The sequence below is a fragment of the Struthio camelus genome, chromosome 4, assembly GCF_040807025.1.
Source record: "Struthio camelus isolate bStrCam1 chromosome 4, bStrCam1.hap1, whole genome shotgun sequence".
Taxonomy (NCBI): domain Eukaryota; kingdom Metazoa; phylum Chordata; class Aves; order Struthioniformes; family Struthionidae; genus Struthio; species Struthio camelus.
Window position 1 is genome coordinate 66,918,605 of NC_090945.1, and position 21,475 is coordinate 66,940,079.

General features: G+C 38.7%; 1 protein-coding gene across 3 annotated transcripts in view; it reads left to right on the forward strand.

The window, feature by feature from the left end:
• Positions 1-20,656, forward strand: part of SEL1L3 (SEL1L family member 3) — a 38,977-nt gene extending 18,321 nt beyond the window's left edge. For all 3 annotated transcript variants that reach the window (XM_009673331.2, XM_068943251.1, XM_068943249.1), the window contains exons 9-24: positions 449-595; positions 1,022-1,233; positions 2,331-2,510; positions 4,273-4,392; positions 5,011-5,151; positions 6,287-6,349; positions 7,211-7,387; positions 9,232-9,359; positions 9,996-10,079; positions 11,726-11,816; positions 11,927-12,011; positions 14,380-14,489; positions 15,916-16,043; positions 17,746-17,848; positions 17,934-18,006; positions 19,334-20,656. In XM_009673331.2, coding sequence (XP_009671626.1) covers positions 449-595; positions 1,022-1,233; positions 2,331-2,510; positions 4,273-4,392; positions 5,011-5,151; positions 6,287-6,349; positions 7,211-7,387; positions 9,232-9,359; positions 9,996-10,079; positions 11,726-11,816; positions 11,927-12,011; positions 14,380-14,489; positions 15,916-16,043; positions 17,746-17,848; positions 17,934-18,006; positions 19,334-19,497 — 2,006 coding nt within the window. In that variant the 3' untranslated portion in view covers positions 19,498-20,656. The remainder of the gene's footprint in view (positions 1-448; positions 596-1,021; positions 1,234-2,330; positions 2,511-4,272; positions 4,393-5,010; positions 5,152-6,286; positions 6,350-7,210; positions 7,388-9,231; positions 9,360-9,995; positions 10,080-11,725; positions 11,817-11,926; positions 12,012-14,379; positions 14,490-15,915; positions 16,044-17,745; positions 17,849-17,933; positions 18,007-19,333) is intronic.
• Positions 20,657-21,475: the final 819 nt, after the last annotated feature.

Consider the following 21,475-nt stretch of genomic DNA (forward strand, 5'->3'; position numbering starts at 1 on the left):
ATTTCTTTTCTTCTGTATCATTCCCAAATGACTGAAAAGGCGCATGTATTTTAAGTCCTTTCCCAAAAATGTACATTGTTTGCTAGAGTATCTCTTCCACAGTTGCCTAATGGGAAGAAATTGACAGGTTTATACCAAGGCAACCACTTTATTTAATATAAGAAGGGTAACACAACTTAAATGTGTGCTGAACACTGGTTTATGTTTCCAATTACAATGTGATTACTTGCGTTGTAACAAGATTATGGAAGAGAACAGAGTATATCTTCTGTATTTCTAAGTGACCCGTGCTAGCTATATCAGTTTTTAACACTGCTTTGTGTTAAAGATGTGCCTGTTTTGTCCATAAATTTTTAATTTATCCTAAAAACATCTTTTTTCTACTAGAAGCTTGTTTTAAAAACCAGCCAAGCCAGTTTTCAGGTCTTAAATATCTCATTTTCTCTAGGTGTCTGTGAAAACTATTATTCAGAGCAGATTCACAAATATGGAGAAAAGTCCAAGTGTGACGCCTTCATGTGGGGAAAAGAACTCAGGGAAAAATACCACAGTTTGTTCAAACTGTTGCGAGAGATGGATTTCAGTTCACCAGATGGTAATCGTCTCTTACCTTACTGTTCTGAAGTAACTCCACAATGCATGTCACATAGCTTGGCAGGCTTTGACTTCAGTTTGTGTTTTACATATTTTTTTTTCCTGTCAGTTAATTTAGCAAAGGAGTGTCATGTAGCTTACGTGTTGCATTGCAAATGAAGAATGGCTTATTATATAAAAGGCGTAAATACAGATTTACTTATGTTTTTAGTGGTTAGTTACTTTGAGATAGCCTTTTGATTTTGATTCACCATTCCTAGTCAATAGTTCCGCGCTTCTCTAGGAATTTCGGCAGTCTGCATTGAGAACGCTCTTTGGCTTGAGAAGGAATAGCAAAATCGAACTCAGGAAAGTTAAATTAAGGAGAGTAAATAAATTCCTAGTTTAAACTCTTGCAATAACTCTGCATCCTATGTTGTGTTTTTAGTGTTAGAAGATGAAAATGATACCATTCTAGAAGTTGGCTGGAGGATGTTTGAGAAGGTTGCAAAAGGTCTATCCAGTGCGGATGGCTTAAGCAAAACGGGCTCCTCTATCCCTTTCTTGGTGGATTCCAGTTGCTGTGGATACCATAAGGCTTCCTATTTCCTTGCAGTTATATTTGAAACAGGGCTCGGTGTGCCTGTGGATCGTACAAAGGTAGTATATTTAATACATTTGGTTGTGTCTGTGAAATTAATTACCTTTTAAAGGCAGTTTATAAGATGGGATAGGTTAAGGTTCGTTAGAAGAAAAAAAAGTGAAGTGGAAATGGCTTTTCTTGCCTCATCTGAGTACCAGATCCCTTTTCAGGCTGCAGCCGAAGCAGCCGAAGGGATTCCCCGATACAGCTACTTCTAAATAGCCTAATGGTAGTGAAATCTTTATGGCAGGAGTCTTTATCCTATTGATCCAGAGCAAGCAAACAAATGGTTTAGTAAGACTTAAAGAAGGAGGTAAAGTGAACAGCGTGGCACATATGGCTTTTCCCAGTCACTGAGAAGATAGGATGAGGGAGTGGCCCTTGAGTCACCCTCAGTCGATCACAGGGGGGGGTATGAAAAGGTCTCACTTTAGGAGAGTATCCTAATGTAAAAAGGTTGCGTAATACAGTTAGGAAAGAGGTCCCATGGCATATTGTGCAAAAAGTTTAATTAAGTTGCTAAACATAGTGACTTCTGAAACCACCTAGATTGCTTGTAGTTGTCTGAAATTGGGCAGACTGAGGAAGCACCTTCATATTTTAGGAAAAAATATTTTAGAAGAAAATTGACCATGGCTCACATGAGCAACTACACAGCATGTGAACTCCAAAATTTTTAGGTAGATTGCAAATAGGTGAAATGGTTGTATGTGTTCCACTGCAAGGTCAGATAACGGGGAGAGGAAGGGGAGATGTGTTTCTGTGTCACTGGAAGCAGACTTCTATATGAGCAGGTGTTCTTGTAATCAAAGAGTATAATTAATGCTATCATATACTGGCATAAAAAAATCACTGCACACTCAGTGATAGAGTAAGGGCAGTACCTGAAGAGTAGTTAGAGAGTCTCGTTTTTTTTTCGAAGCTTTCTATATGTATAACAGGCTTCATGGCTATGCTGGATTCTGTGTCTGTGTTTACGTGATATAACTCACATATTGGCTACTATTAGGAGCACTCTCTTCTTTGTATACGGCCTGTAAATCTCCACCAGCATGATAAATTTGTGAGATGTGCAGAGAATTCACTCTTACTTAAGTCTGTTGATTTTTGCCAGGGACTGCTGTATAGTTTGGTTGGCGCTCAGGGGAACGAGAGACTTTCTGTGATGAATCTTGGCTACAAACATTACCAAGGCATTAATAACTATCCAGTTGACTTGGAGCTGTCATATGCTTATTACAGTAATATTGCAATAAAGACATCCTTGGATCAACACACAATAACAGGGGAACAGGTAAAACAATTTTAAGTGTACCTGAATTCTCTATGCAAATAACTTTTCCTATGTTAATATTAATCATGTAGAGAGAATATTTCCTTCTTCAGGTGCCTATCCTTTAGTAAAATCTAAGTCTTATTTTTGGGCCCTAATTCCTCACTTAGTTTCTTATTCATTAATATAAATGGACAAAATTATTGTCTTTTCTGCTATTTCAATAGCTAAACTTCGTGAAGTTCAAGTGAAAGGTGAATTGTCATCTATGTATATCTTTTCTATAATCAAATATAAAAGATTTGGCCGTTTAATATCTATCTAAGGAGATACAGTTAACAGCAAAATCATTTCAGAACTAGCTGCTGAACACGAGACAACATGGCTTTGTCTGTAAAAATACTTCACAAGTTAGGCCAGTACTAGAGTCTAGGTCTATCAGAAGGAATTATTATTGATTATTGTAGTAGGAAAAAATAGATTTTAATTAAAACCTGGCAGAGGGACACCTAGATAAGAATGCTGTATCTTACGGCAGGTCTTCATTAAACTTTCTATTATGTTATCAGTTGCCTGTTTTTGTTTTTGTTTTTGTTTTTGTTTTGAGAAGATATTTCTGTACAAACTAAAAAGCATTAAAGATTCTTCTGTAAATATCATTGCTTTTGTTGCAAGTTTAGGAAACAAAAGAACTTCTTTGCTGTTAATAAGTGCATGTAAAGCTAAGAAGTTTTGTTCTATTATTGGCCTATTGGCATACCTTTCTGGTGTAGAGTGGATTTACAGTTTTGTACTGCTGCCCCCAGTGTTGATCCTGAGCCTGTCTTACCTTTAGTTATAGGGTATAGCAGAGTCATGTTATGAACTGCCTTTTCACCATGACTTCCTCTGTAGCATCACAGAAAGCTTGGCTTGGTTAGGTTTCTCACAACTTTTCTGTTACTTGAGGGCTGCTAGTACTTCTGCAGTCTCTGTTACCAGTAGGAAGTTTGGAAATTGCAAGTCTCCAAATATGCCATGAGTTCAGTTCTCAGAGTTGTTTTCTCTTGTGAAACTGGCCAAGGCTGTATGTGCAGTTATTTATCCCTCTTTTCTTCTTCTCTCATTTTTTTTTCTCTTCTCTTATACAAGACCTTCTTTCAGAATGTGACTCCAGGTGCCCATTTTGGGGGTATATCTGTGGCTTCTGGAGCCTGAAGTCGGGAATTATTTTTTTTAATGAGCTCTTCCAGCTCCTGGTGATGAAAAGGAGGGCCTTTACTTTATCTGGCTCCGTATCGTTCCTTCATTTTATTTTCTGACTTCTTTATCTTCTTTTTCTAAAGCAAATTGTATGCCTCTGGAAAAAATAGCTCCTTGTGCTGCTTTAGAGGAAGAGTCCTGAATAAGTCACAGATTCTTCGATGCCATAGTTCTCATTCCTAGGAGCAGTTCAGCTGGTTATCCTGGGAATGTCTGCCGAGCTGCATTGAGAAAGCAGACAGAAAAACGAGCCTTGTTTAGAAAGGGCTTGTCTGTATGCCAGTCTGCTTGCTACACATACTCTTGAAAGATTGAAAGGGACAGTGTAAATGATCTATCTGAACAAAAGAGCAAATGGTTTTACACTGGGTATAAGGATGTTCCCTAACGCACTGGCCAGCAAAGGGACAGTGAGAATTTTAAAACCCAGAACTGAGCACAAGTTTTTAAGGATAAGCAGGAAACAGGCAACATTTTCATTTTGGTGACAGGTGTATGAATTCATTGTGTAATGGTTTCCTTCTGTTCACCTACTTCTCAGGCATTTGTTGAAACTGTGAGGCTGATGGATGATGAGCTGCTGAAAGCTCAAACAAAAGAAAACGGTGATGTCTTTATGTGGTTAAAACATGAAGCAACAAGAGGAAATGCAGCTGCACAGGTACAAAGTAATACATTTCCTCTTCCTTGGCTTTGTATGCATATTGCCTATGTACAGCTGCAGAGTACACAGGAATGTTACTGAGGAGGACTGACTTGCTCTCTTCCCACTCAGAATTACTTCTTACTTGTGAGCTTGAGCTATTTCCCATGTTTCTGTTTCACAGTATCCAGTGACTATGCAAACGGAATGATGCAAGGCAAAAGGAAAGGGTGATCAAGACTTAGTATTGCAACCTCCTTCTCTGATCTCTGGTGTATATTTGACACTGTGCAGTTGCTGCTGCCGCTCTCAGATTAGCATCAGATGTTGTAACACTGAGGCATTTTCATGCGTTTACCAGTGCCTTTAGCATTTAGCTCTGCGCTTAAATCAAGCCAGACATTCATGGTACTGACACCTGCAAAAGCCAAACTTACTGTAGGTCTGTTATCAGCACATTTCATCATTGGAAACTCCCTCTGAACTTTCCTGATAACCAGCAGTTTTCAAACTGTCTAAAACATGAAACTTTCTTCGCATATCTAAAATCCATTTAAGCCTGCAAAAGTCTGTTCCTACAGTTCCAGGTTCAATGCTAACGTTTATTGCACTGGTATTTACCTTGTTTTCTCTTAGCAACGATTGGCTCAGATGCTGTTTTGGGGCCAACAGGGAGTCACAAAAAATCCTGAAGCAGCAATAGAGTGGTATGAAAAGGGCGCAATAGAAACAGAGGATCCAGTGCTAATATATGATTATGCCATTGTGTTATTTAAGGTAAGTCATATTTCATGTTTTCACTTCAGAAAATCATCCCTTTGAGAAAACAGTGTGTCACCGCAGTGACCTATTGTGGGAGCATATACAGTGCTTTTAGATTAGCTCTGAAAATCACTCGATAGTTATGAATCTAATATTACTTTTTACCAGATATGCACAAAAATATAAACAAGAGTAAGTTAAAACCAGTTTGGTCACTTTATTCCTAGCCAGATTCAGAGTCAAAATCCCATCAAAATCATAGACCCTAATTTTTCCTAGTGGCTTGGCACCACTGAAGATCTAACCAGTTAGCAGGCATAGGCCTAGGTGTAGAGATGTGGGTGGAAGTTAGATTGGTTCTCAGAACGTCCTTTCTTAGGTCTCTCAGCGCAAATTTTGTTTGAGCAGGAATTAACAGTCTCCCTGTGCAGTTGGGCCTTCTGCACTAGAAGCAGCAGATGACACAGGCTAAACTTGCAGGCGTAACCCTGCCTAAGTGTAATAAACTGTATCAGCTAAGCAGTGTGGCCCATAAGACAATCTAGCTTACTACAGATTAGAGATGTTAGTAAAGACCTGTTAGATATTCATCTCGTTCCTTTGCCAGTGGAGGGCTGTTCTCTACAAAGTGCTTGCTCAAGTTTTGCTTGTGTTAATTTTGAGCCTCTCTGAGAGTGGGGGGAGCCTCCCTGATCTGTTTGATCTGTGTCTGCAATTTTTTTATGTGGATATCATCAGCATTACATCCGTGCATGTCCTCTAGAGACACCCCAACAGCCTTTTTCAGGAAACGTGAGAGCTATTATCCGCTGCCAAATTGTGAACAGTCTGTGGGCCTATTGATGCTACTCATTCTTCTTTAATTACTGAAACTTACAGAAATGTGATGTTATTTACCCATAAAAATCACTTGGGTCAAGCGGTGAAATTGTTTTTCCTAAACTGGATCATTGAGCTTGTGTAAAGCTATGAAGGAATGATTGGCACAAAGCCGCTTTTTTACTCTCTAGAGTAAACTCTTGAGAGCTGAATAAGCCCTGATAAATAATAGCCTCAATGTAAAAATACATTTTGAATGAGTATATGTCAATTTTCATCACCTTGTATTGTGTATTTGTAATCAGTGATTGTTTCACTATCAATTTCTTAGGGTCAAGGTGTGAAAAAGAACACAAAACTTGCTTTAGAATTGATGAAGAAAGCAGCAGCCAAGGTAAAATATAATAAATATTTAATCATAATCATCTTATACCGGGTGCTAGTAATAATGAACCCGAATACATACTATCATAATTGTGTGTAAATACTAGTTGGTTCTCCCACCGGGACTGTTGGTAGTTCACTCGACTCTGTATTTAGAATTATTGCCTGCTAAGTAGCTGAACTCTTCCAGGCGGATGCTGGTGACCAACAAAAGACTGTACTCTCCCTCTCTCTCCCCTCATCATATATACTTCAAGAAGACACAGATGTCCCAAAAGCATCCACTTTTTCCACAGTTGGGAATAACACTGAGGGCACAACAGAGGAAAGGAGCCTCACTCCATTTAATGATCTATTACAGTCAGATAAGCCAAGCCATGTTCTTAGTGAGATTCCTTTGTATAAAAACATTACTGTACCTAGACCTTCAATACATTCCTAGCTCTAAACTTAGAATTAGTTAAACTGCTGACAGTGTCCATAGGGCTTCACTAATAACCAAATACAAATGTGAATACAGACAAGGCTGACACTGTATAGAATACGAAGATGCTAGAGTTGCATTTCAGGGAGGCATCATTCCTTAATGAACAGCCCAGCAGACCCTGAGGGAGTGTCTTTGCTGTGCCTTGCCTGGAGAGGGTTTGCTCTCAGCAGGAGGCCTTAGGGAAGAAAAGCAAAAAAAAAAAATGCCAGCAAACTTTTATATCCCTTAGTCCCAGCTGAGTGGAATTTTGGCTGGATCCATGTGTGAAGCATCTGGACAGGCAAGCTCACCAAAAACCCGCAGTCCGACAGCAGGTTGGAACCGCAAGGTGATCCATAGCAGAACCAAGTGTGTGACCTCAGTCTGCCCTTTTCCTTCCCCAAGGGCTTGCCCCAGGCCGTGAACGGATTGGGATGGTACTACCACAATTTTAAAAGAGACTACAGAAGTGCAGCCAAACACTGGTTAATTGCTGAAGAACTGGGAAATCCAGATGCGTCGTACAACCTCGGTGTCCTTTATTTAGATGGGATTTTCCCTGGAGTGCCTGGTAGAAATCAAGTGAGTAAATATTTAATGGTACTTTTTCTTATGGTAGGGGCCAGTTTACAAATTTTGGCTTCATTCTTGAGGCTGCTGTATTCGCTCTGAGTCAGATATTTTTTATCAGAGAGAACAGTGTTACTGGGAAATTCAGTCAGGTTGTTTTGAGAGAAGTTACTCAAATATCTCAGTCATACGTGTCTTTGTGTTCCTTTAATTTAGAAATAAAACAGGTGCAGCTTCAGCTACAAGGAGTACCCCTGCTTTCCTCCTTCCATTAACACCAACCATCTGCTCTCACGTCAACTGATCCATTCAGTTTCTCTCACATTTAGGTTGATGTGTGCCTGCAAAGTGGGCCATTTCAGAGTATATTACAAATCCCATTAAAAATGCCTACCAAATTGATTTTGGAATAAAAATGGAAAGGTCTTGGATTTTAAACCTTCTTAAGGACCTTAATTTTGCCACCATGACTCAGAGTAGCTACTCAGGTCAGCAGTAGTCCCAGTGACTTCTCTGGTACTTTATGGGGAAAGGATGCTTCCCACAATAAAAAAAAAAAGCAGCAGAGGCTTGTCCCTGAACAGGTTAGAAGCTCTTCTAAACAGTCATGCTACATTCAGATAGCTTCTGTGAGCCTCAGCACCGTGTGAAAATTTCTTCAAGCTAGACTTGCAAAATGTAATTCTCTAATATAATCCTGATAGGCTGCAGTATTTTATTTTGTCCTTCTGTGACACAGCCTATTTGTTTAATTTTAAATGAGTCAGTGAGAAAAGTTATTTTCCGTAGCAGGAAAGATGTACTTTGTCAAAGTTTCTTACAGGAAGTATAACCAAAAATGCCTTATGTAGGTAGTTTATGACCAACAGCACGTGCAGCACAGCAGCGCATACAGCACAACAGCACAGTGAGGCTATAATAAGTGCAAGCAGGCCTTTTGCTTGGAGCTTAAAGATGTGGCCTGCGAGTTCGGAAGTCTGGATATACTCCAGGCAGTGAGCATTTTACTGGCAACAGCAGCAAGTGCTCAGCAACATGCATTTGACAAACACGTTTTCCCTTCTCAGGGACCAAAATACACAGTTCAAAATGGACTACTCGTAAGAGTGCCCAGGTTTCTTTATTCACCACACCAATGGGAAGAGAAGCACTTTGTTTTGGCTCTTGTGGATATTCTTTGTTTTGGCTCATGTGGAGTCCATGATCACTCACATAAAAGAGATGTTGGTGGTTAAAAAGTTCTTGAAATATCTTATCTCAGGCTATATGCTGCTTTGTTTTGCATTGCAGGTTACTTTTTTCTGAGGGTTAGATATGGAGGGTCACACAGCTCTCCCACTTCTGCAGCCCTGGCCCTGCCTACTCACCCTGCGTTATGTTTTATCACTCAGTTTCGTAGGCTTGGGAGCTGTGGCTCTGGGCTGCAAGACATACTGAGAAGTGCCATTGCTCCTCAGCATCCCAACGTTCCCTGAGACATCTCCAGCATAAAAGTCCTGTTCTGTCTCTCTGCTCCGGAGTCCATTATTAATCTCTCTGCTAGTGAATCACTGACCTGCTTTTGTCGGTACACGAGGCTTGTATGCTGCGAGGTGCCAGTTACTCGTTTATATACTTTTCTATCTGACACTTAATATATTAGCAGAATTCCAGTTTTTAAGTAACTTTTTTCCTGCCTAAACAATTAGAAAGTTAGAACAGAGGAAATCGTTTTGCCTTACTGCACTAGAAGTAGTTAAACTGACCTGGCCTCTTTAGCCAATTGCCTTTTCTATTTAATGAAATGAGCCCTTGAAAGCAGAGTGTAATAAGCATTAATAATGCAGCATTGCTAATTGTGTCTTGTTTCTTCACAGACAGTAGCTGCACAATATTTCTATAAAGCTGCCCAAGGGGGACATATAGAAGGGACTTTACGATGCTCTCTGTACTACATCACAGGAAATATGGAAGACTTCCCTAGAGATCCAGAAAAAGCTGTAATGTAAGGAATGAAACCATTTGTTAAAGGAGAATGTTTCTCTGGTTGGATTATTTTGATTATTGGCATTTTAAAATATCTTCTACTGCATGGTGCTTTCCTCGCTGAGAAGCAGTTCCCCCGCATTTAAGTTTGATCCACGTGAATATGTGCATTATCTAAATAGCCAGCAGATTTTCAGAAATCCTGAGTGCTTTTAGTAAAATTCCAGATTTGCAGGCACACAATCTCTTGAGTTATTCTAGGAAAATAAAAATCAGGTACTGTCTAGCAAAGCCAGACATATTTGCTCACCAAGAGATATCAAGCTCCTGATGTGGTAGAATTGATATTTTCCATGGACAGAAAGGGTGATGAGTAGTTACAGCACTTTGTTTTCTTAACAGAAAAAGAAAGTAGTTTTGCCAAGGAAAGATGATCTCTCTGATGCACTCATGGAGATATATGAACAAATACGTTCTCATTCAGTCAACAGTTAAAAGCTTGATGCAGCAATTACTATGAAATCCCGTAGTATGTCTTATGGGAGAAGTCAGGCTAAATGATCTCACATCCTTTTCTGTCCTTTGAGTCTACGTGAATGGGGATAACATTACTGAGGGTTAGCTGTTCATTTATTATTGTTTGTTTTTTCAACAGCTGGGCTAAACACGTTGCAGAGAAGAATGGCTACCTAGGTCATGTCATCAGAAAAGCTCTCAATGCTTATCTGGAACTTTCGTGGTATGTTTGTTCTGTTTTCTTTGAGTTCATTTTCTGTTTCTTATTAATGTACTAGCAAAAATAATTAACATTTGGCCATCACCTCAAAAAATGCAAGTTGTAGGCACCTTGAAATCGTTCGCAAAACACCTATTGACATAGAGGGAAGGAGGAATTGACCCAAGGCATAATTCAACAATTCTGACAGAATCAAGTGGAAAAGAGAGAGTTCACAGAGTGGAATGTCAGCCAGGTATATCTGACAAGGCCCGCACCATTCTGAAATTTGGGAGAGTTTCTGAAAGTGCATTGTTGAGCAACTACATGCTATATCTCCCATGTCATAGAAACTCAGGCTGTTGGATCAGATTTGTTCTTTTTTAGTAAACAGTTAATATTCTCTTCTCCCTGAAGCATAACAAGCCACAATATCCAATGATCCAGTCTTCAGACTTAGGAGAACTCACTGCAAGAAATGCTCAGTGGATCATTTTGGAGTAACCCATTTGTGGGAGAAGTTTCTTTTTAGTTTAGAACTAACATCCCAGCTTAGGTATCGTGAGTTAGTCCTGTGGTGTCAGGTCTCCATTATCGCAGATATTTTTACAAGACGAATACAAGGAAGAACTTGGAATCTTGCAGAGGCAGTTGGGAAACAGGAGATTAACCCTGCTTGTTCTATAAGGGGCAACAGACGACAGCTTTCACAATTTTATTTCAAGTTTCTTGGCTTAAATCCCTGCTCCGGATGTCAAACGTATATGTGACTGTATTTGCTGCCAGTTAAACAAGGCAACAAACCCCCAACCCTGCCATGGTTTTAACTTTATGTTGTGGAGACAGTCGTTGAAACCATAACCCTTAGAAGCTTTGATAGGAAAAACTACGCAAAGACTGACCTTTCTTGTATCTCAGACTTTTAAAACCAAACACCTGATTTTTAAAAAAGTCTACCTTTAATTTTTGAATACTTAATGTTCATAATATTGAGTAGATCAGTGACAGAGAACATGGAAGAGAAGCTATCCTCTGGAATCAGAGGCAGTGCTGTACCACTGTACTGCAGTACTAAAATACTATGCGGCAAATGAAAAATTAGCTTGTATTACTTGCTTTAGAGTAGTGCCTAGAGTCCACAGAGTGACTGAGAGTGTTCTCGAGCTGGTTCACTTGCTAATTTCTTGTTCCACAGAGCTTATAGTCTAAACAGACAAGGGAAATCATAGAAAGAAAAGGATAAAATGTACCAAAGAAGTACTCAGATTCCTGTTTGACAGATATTAACACAGCTGTGTGAAGTACAGAGTTTAAGTGGAGGATTTTTTAAGTAAGTTTTATCTGAAATATTTAAATAGATAATTAGGCTTAATATCAATTCAGTTTTATCATCAGTCTTGCGCTCTGAAAGAGCAAATGCTCACTGGAGCTGCTCTGGCCTTAGTACAAGAGAGGAAACTGAAGTTTCTTGAGATCCCGCATGGTTTGTTACACCAAGCATTGCCAGTAGATGTAGCTGTTGCATGGCTTTGCCAGCCCCTTGCTTTTAAACCTTGCACCCAAATTTAGTGCTAAGTGATTGTATCCATTTATTTAGTACTTTTTAGCTATAAGGAAAATGCTTGTGATTTTCGTTAGGTTTTCCACTGATTTATTTTATCTAATACTAGGCATGAAGCTCTGCTGCATTATGTTTTAGCAGCTGAAACTGGGATTGAAGTGTCACAGTCAAATTTAGCACACATCTGTGAAGAAAGACCAGTAAGTAAATGTATTCACAACACATTATCCTGAAAGGAATACTCATTAATGATAATGTGATTCTAATATCTTATCTGTGATGTAAATGGATTAATTTATTTTCTTTCCAGGACCTAGCAACGAAATATCTAGCAACTGATTGTGTTTGGAGATACTATAATTTCTCTGTTTCTCAAATCAGTGCACCCTCATTTGGTATGTATGAGGAGCTCTTTCTGATTTCAGGTCTCTAAAGGAGTGCAGTTTTAATTTTCCAACGCTGTATTTCTAACAACTTTTGTATGAGTGAGCAAGCTAAGGGAAGAGTAAAGGCCAAATATGGAGTTTTGTATTTTTTTCTTCTCCATACTCAAATTGTATCGTGTGCTAAAAGCTAATCTGTCTCTTTCTTTTTGCTCTTTCTTCTTTCTGCAATAACAAGACGCAGTGGTTGATCTTCTAGAAAAATGCTGTACAGTTTTTTCTAAGTGTCATCTTTAAATGAGAAATCCCTGTTTTTTCATTGACTTCCTTTTTAGAGTGTTCTAACAGGAACATCAGAAGAAATATATTTAAAGAATGTATTTCAGAGCAGTTCTTCTGAGAATTTTCCTTTTATGAGATAAAATGGATAAAACTTTAAAAAAAAGAAGAAAAGTTGAGCTCTGAGAGAGGGCTAGGCATTTAGGAGCCTGAGCAATTGACTCAAGGGTTAAGAAAAAAAATTAGCAGTAGACTTTAAGAGTTCATCCTGTTTAGTTTATCAAAAAGAAAATCCAAAAGCAAATATACTTCCATATCATAATTGAGTCATGAGAAACTAATGGAGGCTAAAGGATTCCTTATCTAATTTATTACGAGTTTTTCTGTTAGGGTACAAAGTTTGCTAACATTGAGACAGATTATCTAGGGGGAATTTAAGGATTCTCTGTCTCTCTAAAACAAAATATATGCCTTTCTGGAAGAGAAGGTTTATTCAAATATTAGGTGCCTTTTCTCTGGCCCCAAATTCTAATACATCTCTGACTTCAGTGACTAAGTAATTTTGGTGCTTTTGAAAGAGCTACTCAATGTTTGAAAACATTGATCTGATTGTCTCACAAGAAAGTTTGAATGTTTTGTGGTAAGCACGTTAACAAGTACAGTGTAAAAATAATTCAGGCTGTTCATTGAAATGCACAGCAGCATTGAAACTAAATACCACACTGACAGAGCCTAAAGGTACAGGAACTCACAGCCCCTGATAGCTTTTGTGAAGAGTTTGTAGCCTGCTTAGCAAGGTTCAGTGTGGCTGGACTCTTACAGATCCACTGGTGCAATCGGACATTACAGAAGCTTCTGAAGTTCAGACTCGCAGCAGTAAGACTGTGATTCCAGTGAGGCAAATGACAGAAGATTCCTTGGCTTCAGTGAAGGAAGGATTTTATTTATCTCTTCTTCACATAAGTCACACATGGGGAGTTTTGTCTTGGGCCCCCGTCTGCAATAGTGGAGGAGGATCGAGTTCCCTGTGTGGGTTTTGGGAGCTGAACCCCGGCAGCAGAGGCTCCCGGGCTCTACCATCAGCACAGCGCAGGGTGACTTCCAGGCCACTGCTTATTGCTGGCCTGCTCCCATGGCCAGGGCTGGAACGATTCAGCTGATACGTGCAAGGGAAACCCTCTTCTTTACAATTCACTACAATGTTCGGGTGCCACATGGTCAGCTTCAGTGCCAGCCACGCCATGTAGCCTGTCTGCAGCCTTTGCTGTTGGGGCAGTGACTGACAGCAGGTAGGTGAGATGCCGCACTTGCTTCCTGGAAGAGCTCTGCTGTAGTCCGCTCTAGAAACAAATGGGATTTATAGGTAGCTGACGTTGTCGACACGCAAGGCAAGGCTTTGAGGTATTTCAAACCATTCTGGGAAAGCTTAGCGCAGACATACTCGTAAAATTCCACAAACTCTTTTGCATACTTTAGTACGACGACGTGCTTGCTCCTGTCTGAGTCAGTGCCCGCTCTGGTGGAGCATTTCTTTACTATGCAGTACCAGAGAAAGACGTTCATGAAGGATATACCAGCTATCACTTCCTTTTAGATCAGGAGAAGTCTTCCCCTACAGTTGTCCTGGAATTGGGTGGTTTTGAAACTAATGAAATTAGCTTCAGCAAAGTTCTATGTTTGTGGGATGGGTACAGCTACCATAATGACAAGCACAGAATAAGCGCCTAAATGGCATGTTTTTAAGTCTGATAAGTTAGTAGGGCTAACCTAAATAGTAGGGCTACAGTTCCCACAAAGGCATACTCAGTAAGTAGAGAAGAAATACAATATAAAGTCTTTAAGTCTCAGTTTTTTTAAAAGTAGCCATGTTATTCACTAAATTCATCTATTCAAGAGCGACTAAGAGAAATTTCAGCCAGGATAAACATTTTCATTAGGTAGTGTGATGTGAAGTAGTCACAGTGACAATCGGAGAAAAGGAGTATCTTTATTTTTAATGTGCTGCTTTAAATAGAATTATTATTAAATTCTCCCTCACATTTCTAGTTTAGTTCTGTCTCTGCAAATACTTTAAATGATCAGTTACTGTTTTCTTCCACAGCTTATTTGAAAATGGGAGACTTCTACTACTATGGTTACCAGAATCAGTCTAAAGACCTTGAGCTCTCAGTACGGATGTACGCACAAGCTGCATTAGAGGGAGACTCACAGGTGGGTCTGCAGTTGTAATGTGTTAGTGAAACACCAGTGTTTAGAATAACCTGAAGCTAGTTATTCTGCCTGGCTACATGTGTGTACTGAACGGACCTGCTAGAATAAGTTTGTAATTATTTCAAAAGACCTTATGAGTCAGTATTTGCTGTTTCATGATAATAGAAGATAGAATGTCTACCTACCTAGAATAGGTAGACAGATAGCCTAGAATTAGGCTGTTTTCAAAGCTAAATGGCCTAATTCAGTGCTACTCTGGTTTGACACAGTTGATTGTTGATTCTGTTGTGACCTTTGTATTTTCACTAATGCAAGTTAACAGACTGCCTGAGTTTTATTCCAGTACTAGTCTCTGCTGTTTTAGGATATAAACAAGAAGGTTGGTCCATTTCCCTTCATATCTTCATGTATAGAGTGAATCCTGCAGTGAATTATTTTCACTGCATTCACTTTGCCAACAAAATCATCAGCGTAAAATGTTTTGTAATGAAAAGATACACCACATCACATTACCATGCAGTTCACATGCAGCGTTCTGCCTGCAGTCTCCTGGAATATCCCCAATGCGGGGGATATGCTACCATAATGACAAGTTACAGAATAAGCGCCTAAATGGCATGGTTTTAAGTCTGATAAGTTAGTAGGTTTGTAGGCTCATATCCCCAGTGCAGAGCAATATGCTCTCCCTGTCGCCGTGACACTTCCCCAGGACAATATCTTGTATGGGAGCTTAGTCAAATTAGCAGAGCTGGGTTTTGTTCTGAGGATATTAGGACAAAACATTACTGATCAACTAGCAAAGCAAAAAAGTGACACATGAACAGTTATTTTAAAGCGTGAAAGCCAAACGGAAGGTAAATCCCGTAGTAGCTTTCCTACATACTCATCTTTATGCCTCTGAAGTCTGATGCCTAAGACTTGTCCAAGTAGGAAAAATTATAAGATTAAGGATTTAAATTGCTTGGAGCAAATTTCTGCTCTCAGAATCACTGTTGCAATTGCTGTTGGTGTATAGAGAGCTAGGTGTAAGGGAATTAAATGCTAACAGAACAGAGTATGAGTCCATTTCTTCTTTCAATCTGTATTTCTCCTGTGGATAAAACGTGACAGTTTGCTACGGTGGCTCTGTTTAAGTGCAGCTAAAAATGAGAAAGGTAAGAACCTCTTTCAGCTAGTTTTCTAACAAAATAGTTGATCAGTGTCACAAAAAATGAATGCTAGTTCTTTTGCAGTTTCAGTATTCACCTGAATATAAGGTTGGGAAAGAAGGCTGTGTGATTATTCAGTGAAGATCACACGGCTCACATTGTAATTCATTTTTGGAAGATGGTTATAATTATTTAGGTATTTGATGCTTACATTAGACTTTAAATATAACATATGAAAACGTAATTATTCAAAGCGTATGTATTCTGTTTATTGTTAGGGGTTCTTTAATTTGGCCCTTCTCATAGAAGAGGGTAACTCCATACCTTCCTATATTCTGGATCACTTGGAAATTGATCAAACTGTGCATTCTAGTAATACTTCACTTCTTCAGGAACTTTATTACAGGTGAGTCTTTTTCTGCTTTATCAGGAAACTTCTCAGTATCTTCTGTTTTTCCAGGTAGGTAGCATTTACTTCTGAGAGCAGCAACTCCTAGAATTATTAACTTAGTTCACCTGTATGATTTAAGGCAGATTGCACAGAGGTAAGATCAACATGCTCATAATGGGTGTTAACCTTAAGCTGCCTAAGTGTACTTCAATTGCAGCTAGTTATGAGGGATGAGATTACAGATGGTTACCTGAAATACCAGGGAATGGATTTAATGATCCAGGAGGTCTTTTCTAGTTCTCTGTACTTAAGTTCCCAATATAGGCACTGACAATTTGTATGCTGTGCAAAATAATCTTTTAATGATAAAAGTGGCATAATTTAATAAAGAATTGTTAAAAGTATGTAACTTGGCTAATAGCAGTCCTTCCTACTTACTCCGCAAAGACATTTTGCTTTTTCAAGATACTTTAGTGTATTCCTGCTCTCATTGTGCCCCAAAACATCCTGGCACAGATGTTCTGGCACACAATATCAGATATGTGAGAAAGCTACAGATCTGCTTTCTGAACTGCCTATACCGAGAGTCCATGCACAAACCACCTAAAGAACTCTGGTTCCAGTACAGAGCTTAGGTTCCCTTTCTCTAGGTAAAGCAACGTGTGCTGGAAAAGCGCAGTGGGGATGGAAAGCTTACACAGTATTTGGTCGTTCTGCAAAACTGTCTTTCAGATATTAGAGGAAGGAGGAGCTAGTGATTAATACATTGAACAAAGAATGAGTGCTTTACTTTTTATTTTGCCAGTGTTGTGTGTCCCTAAAAAGTGAAGATGATATCAACAGTAAACAGCCATTTGTCAGTTCACCAATAATCCATTGAAATTGTTCTTCACTTTAGTTAGCCTGAGCTTGTACTTGTGCCGAAGTTACCTCCAGTCTACACAAAACCCCTAATCAGATAAATAGGGCTTACTGCCCCTGTTGGTCCAACTGGAACTGTAAAGTTGAGTCTGAATTCTGCTTTCACTTGGGCTGAACCCATCTGCTTTGCAGTGAGATTAACTCCAGAGCTGACAGCCCTGGAGTGATTTCTCATCATCCTGCACTTCTGTCTGCAGGGGGGCGCACATGCACACACACACCCCGACCTCCTCAGCTTGGCAGGAAAGAATCAGTTGCAACTTAAAATCTGTAGTTTAGCTGTCTAAACTCCTCTAGTCAGTGAACTTCTCATTAATGGACCTTCGAAAGCTCACCCCACAGCAGATGCCCAGTAACTACTCAGCTAAAGCAGTCATTAAGCTCTGACTGCCTTACTTAGCCTTCCACTATCTGATGTGTCTTTCACAATCTCATGCATAGACAGCTAAATTTTGTAGATCTAACCTTGACATGAATCCTACGGCTATTGACTCACATTAGTTAGAACAAAGTAACTTGGATATGACCTTGTACCTGACTGCTTGGCAAGGATAGGCTGGATGCTTAGACCGGTTATTGACTAGTCAGAAAATAAAAGCATGCTCCTAGGGTAAGATCTTCTGTACTGAATGAGGCTAATCTGGTATTTTTATGCATTTATACTTCACCGTCTGTGGGATGGTGATAATAGCATCTGCCTGTTTCTCTGAGTTACCGAGGTTTGTTGCAAACAGATGACAGATGTCACAAAATTGCAGAGTAGGACTAATTATTTGTTTTAATCTTTTTGTTGTAGATGCTGGAATTATAGTAACCAAGAGTCAATTAGCCCATGCTCATTAGCATTGCTTTACTTTTATCTAAGAGTTTTCTGGAACAATATTTTACAATCTACTTTGGTAGGTATTGTTCCTTTGGTACAAGCACTGGTTCATGTGGAGCAATTTGCATTGATCTAATATGTTTTTAAACTTATCCTCACAGATATACTTCATGGGAACCTTTCTTTTATCAGTTCTGGTTGCATTTACAATGCAGTATTTTCAGTCTCTCTCTGGTAAGTATTTGTCATAGTAAAACTGCATAAAAGACAGAAGAATGATCTTTTTATTTCAATATGGAACTTTAAAAATAAAACCAAGAATTCTAGATTTGGTAGCGCTGCCTATGAACAGCAGGTTCTTTGACATGCAAATCGTTCCTTGATTATTGAAAAGGGCTGGATAAAGTCGGGCACAAATGACTGGTTTAAACCTGTTAGTTTCTGGAGAATTTTCCTTGATGAGAGAGTTGCTCACAGTTACTTAACATAAACCTTATCAGCAGGAGATTATGAGTGGAAATAAGAAGCTATTTCCTGTCCCGCAACATGTGGTATTGTTGGAATAATTATATGACTTTATGATTTCATATGTTGTTTCCGCAACATGTGATGAGCCTGTGTTCCCTGTTGTGACTGGTCTCTGTTTGGATACAAAGTGGGAGTAAAGGTAAGGTTCAGAGAGGTAGTACAGTGAAGTGACTTAGGAGCAGACAATTCATGCCCCTTCAGACCAGTAATAGAATCAGCAATTAATTACATAAAATCAGCAATTGCATACTTCTTCTCCTCTCCTGCACTAGAAATTTTTTTCCGTATGTTCTCTTTTCTGACAGGATAGAGGTGATTAAGAGACAGAAAACTAAGCATCAGGCTTCCATCTCTTAAAACTCCATTTTTTTTCTCCCCAGCTTGAAAGAGATACCAAAGAAAAAACTATATTGCTTAGGAAAGAAAAAAAAAAAATGTCTTACGCAAAATTAAGGAGTCATTCAAAAATCATTGATAGTTTTAACCCAATATTTCACTTTAAATCACTATACAAGATCTTGGTCAGGAAGGTGTGAAATGAATATTAGCAGTTATGAAGAGAATTTCTTCCACTAAATGCATTTTCTTGCAAGAATACTGTTTTTCTGACAAAATATTTTCTGTAATAAAACACAGGAAAAATAAGTTCCTAAGTTCCTACCCTGCACCAATAGGGAATACTATTTAAGAAAAAATTATCTCCAAAAACATAAAATTCAAATAATCTTTTTGTAGTTAATAATTATTAAGCAGTATTTAAGACATGTAGCTGTAAATGTATCTACTATGCTAATCCTAGAAATCCTTCTTTCCTTTCTTACTAGCTGATAATGGAGGTAACTGGAGAACCATAATGAGTATGTGCAAAGGGCATAGTTAAAGTTACCGGAATTCTTATTTTAATGTTTCCTAACCTTTGAGTCTTGTCTTCTGAATATTGTTTATTGCTATTTTAATTCCACTTAATATTGATGAGTATACTTTATCAGTGCAGTGGATTCTTTTAATTATTTCTTTTGTTATTTTTCTGAAGCCAATAATTCTCTTGGAACAAGATCAGAACCTTCTTTAGATGAACCTTCTTCCATGGGGAATAATGAGGATGCTACCAGACCAGAACAGCAAGATGAATCTACTTTTTCAAATGGTTTAGCACAGCAGGAGTTAAACCCTCAGAATCCTCTTGTAACCAGCTGAAGGGTAGTCGTCTTTAAGGCTGATAGCCCACTGTGAGGGTGGGATATGAACAGTTACAAATCTAAAAACTGGCAACCTTATTTGTGGCATTAATGATGCACTCCAACAGCCAAAACCACAGAGAAAGCCACTGACCTAATTTATCCATTATAGAGGAGAAAAAACCCCTGTAACTTCTTTAACACAGTCCAAACAAAGAAAACTGATTTTCTCACTAGACCCAAACATGATCATACTGTATTTCTTTAAGGGGCTAGAAGGAAAAAGAGACAAAATCTTTGCCTAACTAACTGAAGCATGAGCAAAACTCCCACTGGTTTCAGTGAAGAACAGATTTTACTCACATAACTAAAATCTAATGGAATTACCTTTACCACATTTGAGCTTGTTGTACTGATGTAGTTAACAGAGTTGCAAGCGTGGACACAAGACAAAAATGAAACCGAGCCACCTGCACTTTCCACAGCACATAGCCAGAGCCTTGGCTGGTGCAGGCAGTGATAACAGTTACTTTTTGGGCATGTCATGTTCCATCCTGGACAGTCTTTCATGACAAAAAGTGTTTTCCTTTTAAAGGAAAACTCATACGAGGAAGATCTGCAATATGATCATGACATGGTAGTTCCACTGGCTTTGACTCCTTGAAGAGTCAAAGTGTCAAAGTGTCAGCAGTTTCCTGGGGAACAGAGTAATTAATGCCTCCCGCAACACACCCCCACCCAAGCGCCCACTCACGAGAAAGTAGCTTCCTTAAAAGACGATAAATGAATATTAAAGTGTGGACAGGTGACACAAAGTAAATGAACAATTTGTTTTCAGATTCTTATATAGCTAACATTGGGAAGGGTTTATTTGGGGCCTATAGTAAAATTTAAATACACCTTTTTAAATGGCAATTTTTTTGATAAATGTTTAGATGGGATTGTACAGATAATATGTATTAGAGTGGGGATGTCTTTTGTCTGATTTTAAGCTGTGAGGTAAGTGGCTGTAGGAAGGGTCTGACCTTTAAAGCAGGTGTGCATGCACCTCTGCAAAATTATTTAAATCACATAGATTATAAATTGCATCAGTCTATGCATTATTGAGGGTTAAATCCACTCTCCTTGCACTACATTATTTACTCTTGTAAATAAAAATATTTTTCTATTTCAGACTATATGTATGTGAAGGATTTTTTTTTTTTTTAAAGCTTGGGCCAATAGGACAAACGGGGCAATCCACCATTGCTTTGAAGAATACAGAGTTCTCACAGAGCAAATCCTGGAACTGTTTTTATTTTTTCCATCAAGAGGTAGAAGTTTTCAGTAGAAAGGAAATGATGAAGTAATAATTTGAGAGAGTGAAATAAACGCATACATGCATACCCCCCCCCCGTTCAGTTTATGTTTCTCCTGTAGAAAATAAAAATCAAAAGGTTTATAGAAAAAGCTAATGCTTCTAGCCAGCAGTTTCATTTAGTAAGGAAGGGGATTTTGAAGCTTTTTTTTCCCTCCATTCTCTTCCTTCAGCAATACAATCCAAAGAAATGAATTAGATATGCCACATTATTGGAGTTTTTATTTATTTTTAAGCAAGAAGAGCAATGCAAATGACAGAATTTTTGTTCTTAGTACAGAGATAAAAGCTCTGCAAACTGCTCAATAGCCTCTATGTATAGCCTTGTAGTCCTTTCTACAACGTACTTTCAAGGAAGATAAAGGAACTTCGCTCTTAAATTATAAACTGTTGTTGACCTGCACAGGTTATATAAATCCTGTGCTTTTGTTATCCATTGCAAATAGATCATGAGCCTTTTTGAGGCTGTTTAGGCTTGTAAAAACCTTGTGCTGCTAAATTTGATAGTATCAGATTCCTTAACACAAATGTATGGATATTGTCAGTGTTTTCCCAACAAGTGGTCTGACATCGTTTTACAATAGTGGACATAATGTGCATTTGTACTGAAAACAGGACATGGTGAGATGGTGAAACCGGA